The 11,635-nt window shown below is 36.8% G+C and overlaps 1 protein-coding gene across 1 annotated transcript; it reads right to left on the bottom strand.

Moving 5' to 3' along the window:
- Window positions 1–1,412: 1,412 nt before the first annotated feature.
- snrnp48 (small nuclear ribonucleoprotein 48 (U11/U12)) lies at window positions 1,413–5,318 on the bottom strand. The gene is made up of 9 exons (XM_051866345.1): window positions 5,065–5,318; window positions 4,426–4,533; window positions 4,256–4,316; window positions 4,059–4,139; window positions 3,267–3,449; window positions 2,335–2,456; window positions 2,107–2,207; window positions 1,860–2,009; window positions 1,413–1,645 (listed from the first exon to the last, which is right to left on the bottom strand). Exons 1-9 carry the CDS (start codon window positions 5,212–5,214, stop codon window positions 1,582–1,584), a joined length of 1,020 nt encoding a protein of 339 aa, XP_051722305.1. The 5' UTR covers window positions 5,215–5,318; the 3' UTR covers window positions 1,413–1,581.
- Between the last annotated feature and the right edge of the window lie 6,317 nt (window positions 5,319–11,635).

The raw sequence follows: 11,635 nt of genomic DNA, 5'->3' as shown, positions 1-11,635 counted from the left end.
TGCATAGCAAGTTCAGAAGCAGGTAAAGAAGCTGCTTTTGTGCTCAATCAAACTGCTTTTAGGTAAAGTATCTAGTAAAATATACTATCAGATATTATTCACTGAATGTCTTTATAGGACAGAAGATTAACGCAAATTGCTAGAACTTGTGAATTGACTTGCTAGCTAAAGCATGACATGCGCTTTGTAGTGATGGGTGGATCGCAGTTATACCCGAGGGCGCTGCAGATAAACCACTGACGGGTAGGTCAAGCAATAAAAAATAACATTGCTTAATTGCGGGTGAAAACACAGTCGGTTGTGTCTTAAATGAATGTAACCATAAGTATATTCGGTCTGTGCGTTTGTTCTTAAAGTGACAGTAGCCTAATAAACCTGCTGCTGTCTGTCACTAATGTTAATCAAGCAACAAAAGAAAAAGACAAAATCACTCACTGCTCCTGACTGAATAACTTTAGTATAACTCCACTGTTACTCTCACACTTCAAATGATTGTGTGTAAATTTTGTTTGTATTTTCAAATTACATATATTTTAATTAAATATATTTTTTTTTACAGCAGTATTTTGTATTTTATTCAAATACATTTGATGAGGAAGTATTTGTAATTTGTAACTAAATACTTTTTGATGTATTTGTGCCCATCTCTGTGTGTGTGCGTGTATTTGACTATTCAGGCGCAAGAACTGATCGCGCGTGCGACAGAGAGAGAGTGCGATTCCGCCTATCCCGCCTTCACTAACAGCAAGTTAATCGATAAAGAATTGTAATTGAATTGTAATTTTGTGATACGACGATCATTTGGCTGTAAGCTGAAATTAAATTTAACCCACCGGAGTGGCTGTCTTACCCGCCACAGCTGAAATCTACCCGCATTTGGCGGGTGTTAATGTCAAGCCCTGGAATGAACTGAAAACTTTTATTCAGCAAGGATGCAATAAATTGATCAAAAGTTCAAGTACAGATATTTACAGTGTTACTAACGATTTCAATTTCAAATAAATGCTGTTCTTTTCAGTTTTCCATTCATCAAAGAATCCTGAAAAAAAATGCACCACAGTTCCCACAAAAATATAAAAGTTTCTTGAGCACCAAATCAGCATGTAAGAATGACTTCTGAAGGATGAAGTAACACTAAAGACTGGAGTAATGGCTTTGCAATCACAGGAATAAATTACATTTTAAAATATATTAAAAAAGAAAATAGTTCTTTTAAATTATAATAATATTTTACAGTATTACTATTTTACTGTATTTTTTGATCAAATAAAAGCAGCATTGGTAAACAAGACATTTCTTTCAAAATCATTAAACAAAAAACGTACAGTCCCCAAACTTTTGATCTGTATTGTATATGAAGATCTATCATGGCATGGACATAAAAAAATGCAAGAAATGCACATAAACAAATGTTATTCACACTTATAACATTTTTATTCACATTTTATTGTAGCATATCATCCAATAAAATAAAAACACTGAAGGGGACAAAATTGAAAATGAAATAAAATTAAAAACCCTGAATAAAACTCAAAATCAAAACAGCAGGTTCATTTGTGATGTGTTAAATTAAGTCAAATTTTAAGACTTATTTTTCTTCTTCTTTTTCTTGTGATGTCTCTCCACATCTGGAGAATGTGAATCTCTGAGGCCAAAACAAAGAGAGAGAATAATATAGTCAGTTCATCACAAACTTTGAGTATAAAATAGCGAAATGACACTATGATGGATTGTTCATGCTGAACTTTGAAAATGCACAACAAGAATTTAAGAATGATGGACTGATGGATAAATTAAGTTCTGATTATTAGTTAAAATACTTTTTATGTTGTTTAGGTCAGTGTTAGTGTTGGACTTACCTCTTACTCTTGTGTTTTCTCTCTCGACTGCGCTTGCGACTGCGACTACGACTGCGTTTGCGGTGCTGTTTATGCCCATGCTCATCTCGGGAGCTGATACGAGACTCACGTGACTCAACGGATGCGGAGCGGCCTTTCTCAGATGCTCCTCTGTAAGTAAAAACCAACATAAAATCAATATTAGTCAATCTGTGCTGCTTCTGTCAGGGATGAAAGAGAGTCGCTGTACTGAAATTAGACATGTGACCTGTGAGATGACGACTGTGATGCTCTGGACTCCTCATCCTTCACTTCCTGCCAAATCCTGCCTAGTTCTCCAGAGTGGATGTCAATAACCTCCCGAATTACCTGGAAAAGGTAGAAAAATTCAATTCGAAGGCAACCTACAGTAAGAACATACATAGTGACGTGAGATATAAATAGTGTTTTGTAGCTTAACATCCTCCTAGAGCAAAAACAAACACAAATCACAGACCTCTGTGTAAGACTTCTTGGTGATGTGAACATTTTTCGCTCTGTAAGACTGTCTGCGCCTCCTGTAGTCCCTCATCTCAGCCAAGACCTCCAGATGAGACTTTGGCCCACTTTGTTGCTCTCCTATAGAATGGATTTCAAATAAAACATCATTCTTTACCTATATCAACCAGATATTATCAAGTAATTGGTACTCAGTACATGTGAGGTACTTGGAACCGAAGCCCTTAAAAGTGGAGGCATTCATGAGATTTTCTCCAAGTTTGGAGCAAATTAGTTCTTATGTGAATCAGCTGTGTTTGGGCCCTGTGATGCAGCTCCACTTCAAGGCTCAGTGAGCCCCATGGTGTATCTCTGCCTCAGGGCTGAGTGGGTCTTGTGGTGCAGCTCCACCTCTGGGTTCAGTGAGCCCCAAACACATATTTAAAACATCTTCCAGCATCCCTCCTCCTCTATTTCTCTTATTCTCCCTCTATGCAGTACTGTTATAGGGGGGTTTAACTCGGAGCTCGAGCCGAGCCTCGGGTTCAAGCCTTCTTCGAGGACAGCAAGCCAAGTTTGTTTTACCATTAACCATTCAGACTGAATGGGGCAGGCGAACTTGTGAAATAGGTAACTGCTATAATTGCACAGACTGAGAGTTTATTTTTATGAAATGCTTACACTTACACTTGAAGCATCTGAGTTTTGGGTGAATAGACTTAAAATGGAGGACAGAAATCACTGAGATTTTATTAAAAATATCTTCATTTGTGTTTTGAAGATGAACAAAGATCTTATGGGTTTGGAATGACATGAGGATGAGTAATTAATGATAGAACTTTCATTTTGCCTTTATAAATTCATAATGCCTTTGAAAATCAAGTCCGGAGACAAATATTTCCCCTTAATTTGACCCATAATCAATGGTGATATAATGGGTCTGTGAATTACCTTTTTTAAGCTTTGCAACAAGATCTACATAAAGATCCTCATTGTTGGATTCTCTCTTTGCACTCTGTTGACTGGCTTCTTGTGTCACATGATCATAGACGGCCATTCGTTCTGCCACAGTGAGGTCACATAATGCCCGCTTATGATTCTGAGGTATGTCAGGGAGATCTGTAGATGTGTCACCTACAAAAATAGAACAGATTTTACACAAAAATCACAATTATTAGTAAACAGTTCAAATAAAATACAAAAAAACAAAAACAAACATTGAATATGAAGATTCATTATCAAAGTGTGTTTATTTCAGGGACGTGTTTCCGAATAACATTTTAAATGACCAGTCTGCAAAAAGTAAATCCAGTGCAGAACTAGTGAGTCACAAAGACACTCCCAACACGTAATGGGACAAATGGACCTATAGATTTCTGTATTTTTTCGGTCCTATGTAATTTATGAATGTTTAACTAATGTGTATCTGGGTGAAAAAAAAATAAATAAATCTATCAAACAATATTAAGGACCAAGCCTTTAAAAGGATATTGAGCCAAAGGATACAGCAAGTATGAGTAGAAAATTGTCTAGACCGACTTCCTTTAATACTCACCCCTGTTACTGGGGAAAAAACAAAGAACACAGATACATGTTGAAAATATTTGGAAAAAATAAAGAAAGACATGGATATCATTGATACACACATTCTGGCACACACAATTTTAAATGAGTCATATTGCTTATTATCCTGATAAGTGCTGAAATGACCCAATCACCGTCTTGACTTTGTCTAATACTTACTTTGAGTGTGGGGTCCTGCCGAGCTCACGTGAGGAGCATTTTCCCGGGTCTGCAGAATTACTTGGTGAAATGTGTCTTTGTCTGAAAGTGATATCAGTCAACATCACACAACTGTGAACAGCCTTGCAAAGCTCTTTAAGACCTTAAAATTAAATAGTTGTGGGAAAGGTATTTCACAAAGTCAAAAACAAACTCACCCATGGTAATGGAAGGAATGTTTGCTTTCTCATAGTACACTGAAGGATCAAACATTTCAGCCTGAAAAAGATGACAGGAAAAAAGTAAAATGTTGATATTATCCGATAAGAGATTAAGTAAATCACACGACTTTTTGCTGTCACTGTCCTAAATGTTGTTCATTATTCACCTGCTCTTCTTTAGAGTATCCCAACTGACTGAGCTGACAGGCGGCTTTGTGTTTCTCCATCCTGTCCCGCGGTACGGTGTGGTTTGGATCGAATGGACACACTTCCATCTGACAAATTAGAAGACAATACAGGTATTTAAAACTTTCAAATCACAAGAGAGGTAAGCAGGTGCAAAGTATTTTACAGATTCAACCTTACAAAATGTAACCACAGTAACAAAACTCTCCACTTGTACGTATATAATAATTTATATGAAGCATTAAAGGGATAGTTCACCCAAAACAAATGAAAATTCTTTAATCATTTACTCACCTTCAAGTTAATTTTTGGGTGAACTATCCCTTTAAGAATTAAAGACAATTTAAATGTAATTTTTACGAGTAGTAAGAGAATATGTAATAATAATTTTGATGATTTAGATAAAAACCAAGTCTTCCTAATAGTTTATTATTAATTTGTAGTGTGTAAATACAAATGACAGTAATGTGTGGTATTTCTGGCGGAAGGTGGTACCACGGTAAGCGGATATAAACTGGATCCAGGGCTATCAACACAAAGGCTACAATGAATCACAAATCCATTCACTGCTAAATAAGTCATTCTCTTGATAGTTTTGTGTTTGGCTGTTGTTTCTCTACCTGAACTGCATGTGTATCTAATTCCTGACTCCATCCCAGCGAGTCAAACAAATCCCTGAGTTCGGCTTGGCAACTCTCTGTGAAGTCTGTGAGCTCCTGCAAACGCTGCATGCGCTCCTGAAGACTCAACGAAAAAGCTGTGTCACACATTTTACATTAGGAATGCTCGAAAACAAGCATCTTGCTTTACGATTGTTGTCTACGTGCGTGTTAGTTGGCGCTTGAAGATGACGTAACACGATGTCTGTGGTTGCCACAACCGTCAAAAAAAAAACAAACAAACAAAAAAAAAAAAAAAAACAGCGTTTTGTGATTATGGAAGTTTTTTCCTAACAAAATTCGAATGAAAATTCAAATGCTTAAAAAGATCAAATAATAAATCAAAGTTTCAGAACAGCTGCTCAAATGATAAATCAAATGCTCAAATGCATTTTCATTTCCTCATTCGGGGAAGCATGAACTGTATCAAAAATCAAATTAAAACGAATTTGTATTTGATTTTTAATTTTCATTATCAACGCAGTATAAACCTGTCATAATCAAAACTATAATTCAATGCTCAAATCATAAATCAAATGATCGAATTATAAATCAAATGCTCAAACCAACATCGAAAATGGCAAATCATAATAATGAGAAACTTCCTCGTAATTATGACCTTTTCTTATAATAATGACTTAGTCTCTCATAATAATTAGAAACTTTTACTTCAAAGATTGCGGACCAGAAGGGAGTGGAACGCTAGCGACATCCGCTGGTCAAAACTTCCGGGTTGGCCTACAAAAACATCCCTGAGGTATTCTATAAAATGTTGCCATATTCACGTTCATCTGTTCTGGAGACACGGTTTTAGCCCCACTCACTGGACATTTCACTTTGAAACTGTCGCACATCGTGCACGACGCAACGTATTTTGTGTTTTGCAAAAATGTTGACACATGGTACACACTGATGTCGAATTGATGTAGAAAAACCCCCCACCAAATTGACGTCAAAAAATTGACATAAAATTGTCGTCAATAATTTGACGTCCACACACTGATGTTGAATTGATGTAAAAAAATAAATAAAAAAAAAACATCAAATTGACGTCAAAAAATTGACATCAAATTGACGTAAATTTTTTGACGTCAATTTGACGTCCACACATTGATGTCGAAAAAACCCCATCAAATTGATGTCAAATAAATAAAAAACACGCATGGAAATTTGACGTTCATACACTGATGTCGAATTGATGTCGAAAAAAACCCTATCAAATTAACGTCAATTTTTTGACGTCAATTCTGGATTTGACTGCTGTACAGCACCTGTATGAAGATGGAACAACTTGTATCACTCATTTTAAGACATTATAAACTACAGCATTAATTACAAGATTTTCAGCCACCATCACTCATACTAACATACTGTAGCAATCCACAAAATAATTAAAGCTCTCTAAACAAGCATGGATAACCACCTAGATCAGTAATCCTCACTATTTCTTCCAAGTAAGCCATACCAGCAGGATAAAGTCAACAAGCCACAATAAAAAACACGCACGGAAATACACATCTGCCTAGTACAATATGCAATGCATTTAGCCACTGCCATTGTACTAATACAAAGCTGTTAAGGTGTACAAGTTTAAAGGTGTGGTAAGTAGATTTTCAAACACGCTGTTGGACATTGTTGATATCCGTTCACTGATGTCCAATTGACGTTGAAAAAAAACATATAAGTGACATCAAAAAATTGACGTCAATTTGACGTCTACACACTGATGTCGAATTGATGTAAAAAAAAAAGCATCACATTGACGTCAATTTTTTTACCTCAATTTTTCTGATGTTGAAAAACAAACATCAAATTGATGTCAGTTTTGTGACGTCAATTTGATGTCAGTCCACACACTGATGTCGAATTGATGTCGAAAAAAACCCATTCACACACTGATGTCGAATTGATGTCGAAAAACAAACATCAAATTGACGTCAATTTTTTGACATCAATTTTTCTGATGTCGAATTGATGTTGAAAAACAAACATCAAATTGACGACAGTTTTTTGGCGTCAATTTGACGTCCACACACTGATGTCAAATTGATGTCGAAAAAACCCATCAAATTGATGTCAAAAAACTGACATCAAATTGACGTCAATTTTTTGACATCAATTTGACGTCCACACACTGATGTCGAATTGATGTCGAAAAAACCCATCAAATTGACGTAAAAAAATTGACGTCAAAAAATTGACATCAAATTGACGTTAATAATTTGACGTCCACACTGATGTTGAATTGATGTTGAAAAAAACCCATCAAATTGACGTCAAAAAATTGACATCAAACTGACGTCCACACACTGATGTCGAATTGATGTAGAAAAAAACCATCAAATTGACGTCAATTTTTTGATGTCAATTTGACATCCACACACTGATGTCGAATTGATGTAGAAAAAACCCATCAAATTGACGTCAATTTTTTGACATCCACATACTGATTTCGAAATGATGTCGAAAAAAAACATCAAATTGACGTCAAATAATTTACATCAAATTGACGTCAATTTGACGTCCGCACACTGATGCCGAATTGATGTTGAAAGAAAAACATCAAATTGACGTCAATTTTTTGACGTTAAATTGACGTCCACACACTGATGTTGAATTGATGTCGAAAAAAAACCATCAAATTGAAATAAAAAAATTTACATCAAATTGACGTCAATTTGACGTCCACACACTGATGTTGAATTGATGTCGAAAAAAACCCATCAAATTGACGTCAAAAAATTGACATCAAATTGACGTAAATTTTTTGATGTCAATTTGACGTCCACAGACTGATGTCGAATTGATGTCGAAAAAAAAACATCAAATTGACGTCAAATAAATAAAAAACACGCATGGAAATATGCATCTGCCTAGTACAATGTGCAATGCATTTAGCCACTGCCATTCTAATAATACAAAATTTTAAAGGTGTACAAGTTGCTTTAAAGGTGTGGTAAGTAGATTTTCAAAAATGCTGTTGGACGTTGTTGATATCCGTTCACTGATGTCCAACTGACGTTGAAAAAAATCTATCAAATTGATGTCAATTTGACGTCCACACACTATCGAATTGATGTCGAAAAAAAAAATCAAATTGACGTCAATTTTTTGATGTCAACACACTGATATCCAATTGATGTTGAAAAAACAACATCAAATTGACGTCAATTTTTTTCTCAGACGATTTGACTGCTGTACAGCACCTGTATGAAGATGGAACAACTTGTATCACTCATTTTAAGAAATTATAAACTACAGCATTAATTACAAGATTTTCAGCCATACTAACATACTGCAGTGGTCCTGACATCAGGGTGGGCACAGGGACCAAAGAGGGTCATAGTAGGGACTGGGGGGATGGATGTCAGGATGGGCATCACTGACATGGCAGAGAGATTTGGCATGGAACCCATACCTGAAATAAAACAAAGACAGATTGTATGAGATCTTTTCTACAAGAATTATTGATACAGTACCATATACAGTACGTACCAGACCTCAAAAGTTACCCGGGCCCGTGCCCCCCCGGTTCCACTATCCATGGCTGTAAATCTGCCTGCTTTAGGTCTGCAGCCTCGCCTGCGTGACACTTCACATTTGATGTATTTTCATTGAAATTACCATGTTTCTTCTTATTTTTACTTAGTTTTTTCCAGAGCTGTTGAAAAACAGAGTTACAACACTCCCCTAGACTCCCATAGGAACTGAGGAATGCGGAAGTAATAAATATTTTCATTTAATTTCCCAGAAAAAACTTTAATCCATCAGTTCCTTGTGCATAAAGAAAGGTAAACATAGACTATATTTTGGAGTTGGAATTGCAGCCTGGCTATGATTATTTATTATATTTGATTATAAATAAAGATTTTGTTGAGTGCATCATAAAGAGAACATTACAGTTTTCTTATTGTACCTGCATTATTTAGTTTATTTATTTATTTTTTGACATTTAATTTGACATTATCTTAATTTAACTTTAATAATACTTTCCTTTGTTTCTTTTTTTCCCCCTAAACAAAAGTGCCATGTGTCTCTGTGCTGCGAGTGTTTCTTTGTTTTCAACAGGATGGCTTAGTGGATCGATGACCAGACTGGTGGAGCTTGCCATTCCTGTAAGCTGTCCACAAACTAAGGCACTCTTCAAGTTCTTCACTAGATGTGGGACATCTGGCATGAAGTATAGCCTCCTGTCTGGTCTTGCTGGATGTGGGGCAGATGTCTTTTTGTGGTTCACCAAGGCTTTCCACACTGCCTGATTAAAGCTGCCTATGTCAGTGGTGACATTATCCAAAGCTGCTTTGTCAATGATTTCGAAGATGATTGGCTTGTTGCCCCATTAGTGTAATTGCCGCTGTAGTGGTAAAGACATGGTTAGTGTGTGGGTGTAAATATGTTAGTTCTAACAATATCATAGTAAACTTCATTCTGGACCACCAGATGGCAGCACATCTTCATTTAGTGAACAAAAACGTTCCACATCATTTTACCAAGTTAATTTGGAGACAGACTCAATTATCAAAATGATCAGACTGCCTACGTTGTTAGTCCAAAATAACTCTCGATAAAGGCTTTTGTTTTACCATTATGACTCACTCTATAAAGTAAGCAAATGCGTGGCATCAACACATTCTTGATTCTGAGAATATGTGACTGAAGTGAATCACTCCGGTTTCCATTCACTGGATTTATTTATCTTTGAAGGACTTCAAATCCAACAGCATTTCAACATGATTATGCCAAACTGAATGAATCACTGATTTTCTTTCTTTTTTTTTTTTTTTAACCTTGAAATCTACATGTGACAATTAAGTAACTTGAAAGATTTCTTATACAGTCAGTCAGAGGCTTTAGACATGCTTTAGACATTACAACATCTGACTGCATATTAAATCAAGGATGAGCCAAAAGACCCCTTGAAAAGTGAAAAGTTCCTTCTTTGTTTTCTATATATAGAGATGTTGGTGTGGTAATAATGATATGCTCTCATTTTACGGGCCATCTGTGGATGAGTTTTTTCCATATTCACTTCATAACCAGTGTGGGCGTTCTGCCCTGATGCCATGCTAACGCATAATGACGATACTAGTAGAACGTCGCTGCTCCCACGCAGAACCAGGTTAGCTCTGACGTCTGCTGGCTGAGCTCTAACACCTGCATTAAGAATACCCGGGGAGGAAAAGATAATTGGTATCTTGAAAAATTCAAATGACATATCTAAAATACAGTGTGTAGAATTAATAGAGCCTTGACTCTCTGTTGGTTGGCAGAAACACGCCTGAAAAACATGTTTCTAATACTATATGCTTTATATTTAGCCTTTTAAAACATCAGATATTTCTCTTCTATTTTCAGGCACATTTGTCTCAGTCTATGTATGTCGACATACTCCTAAAGGTAGGCTAAGTGATTTCTGAAGCATAGTATCATTGGCACTGGTTTTCATGGCTTTTACTATGACAAACAAATCCAACCATAGAAGATTCATTCAAAGTCAGTTACAAATAAAGTCTGACCTTGTATTTATTACTCCAAAAGTTATGTTAAATTGCTAATAATCACTTCAGTTGTTCTTTCAAAACATTTTTTTCAACGTTTAAGCTTTTAGCCCCAAACTTGTATATGTTTTTGTTTCTGAAGCAACACTTCTGATAGCCCTTTATTGAGAAGCAATCAAGTTTGTCATGAAAAAGGAAGCAATTTTCTCAGCCCAGACACAGTAGACAGACATCACTGGACAGCAGCGGCTGAAGCGGAAAAGATTTGTGGAAATAAAAACCATGTCCCACTCAGAGACCCTTACAGTTCACTCGATTTTCTCTTTCACACAGATGCCCTATTGCTTTTCCCTCTTCTACTTCTCTGAGTCTCACTCAGCAGACTCTGCCACTGAATGTATTTCACTCTGAAAGCACAAAAGAATGCCCTCTTCGATTACTTCTAGCCCTTGAACTATCAAAATTACCACCTCGTGGACGAAAATGATCACAAAAACAGCGCTGGGGTGAAAAAACATTGTCTCGGCTCACGTCTGCAGTATGGAGCTCATACTTGGCTGGATTAGCACTGCCCGCCGTTGAAAATAAACGTGTGGCCTGTGGCATACCAAACGCGGCCTATTAGTGTGCAGCCCACGTGGGCAACTACACTCTCAAACGCTCCCTCTCCCTCGCTCTCTGCCCTCACCCCTCCCGTGCTGTCTCTCTCTCGCTTGTGTCTCCTCTGGCTCAGTGGTGTGTTTCTAAGAGATAAGACCCTTGCTCATTTCACACATGAACAGAATGGGGGTGCTGGTGGAGGAAGAGAAAACAGGACTCTGATTGCAGAAGAAATGGCTCACCCAGTAACTCCGCCCCCAGCTGCAGGGCTTGATTGGTCTGTCCCAAAGGTGGGCGTGTTTACAAAACGCCAGAACTGACTAGTTGCAGAACTTCCACAGAGGACGTGTTTAATGTGTCGTTCACATAGGGTTCTCATATATAAAAACATTTATTGTGAAGTCAAATTAGGTCAAATTAAGTTTATTCCAGTT

Source organism: Ctenopharyngodon idella, chromosome 16 (genome assembly GCF_019924925.1).
Source record: "Ctenopharyngodon idella isolate HZGC_01 chromosome 16, HZGC01, whole genome shotgun sequence".
Taxonomy (NCBI): Eukaryota; Metazoa; Chordata; class Actinopteri; order Cypriniformes; family Xenocyprididae; genus Ctenopharyngodon; species Ctenopharyngodon idella.
This window is presented reverse-complemented; position numbering and strand designations above follow the sequence as displayed.

What these genes read in the sequence shown, in the direction of transcription:
- snrnp48 (XM_051866345.1), bottom strand. Translation starts at nt 5,214, where the DNA reads ATGTGTGACACAGCTTTTTCGTTGAGTCTTCAGGAGCGCATGCAGCGT. An exon ending in GGCAGGACCCCACACTCAAA is followed by an intron (nt 3,450 to 4,058) that starts GTAAGTATTAGA and finishes CTATTTTTGTAG; the next exon opens with GTGACACATCTACAGATCTC. An exon ending in CCAAGAAGTCTTACACAGAG is followed by an intron (nt 2,208 to 2,334) that starts GTCTGTGATTTG and finishes TACCTTTTCCAG; the next exon opens with GTAATTCGGGAGGTTATTGA.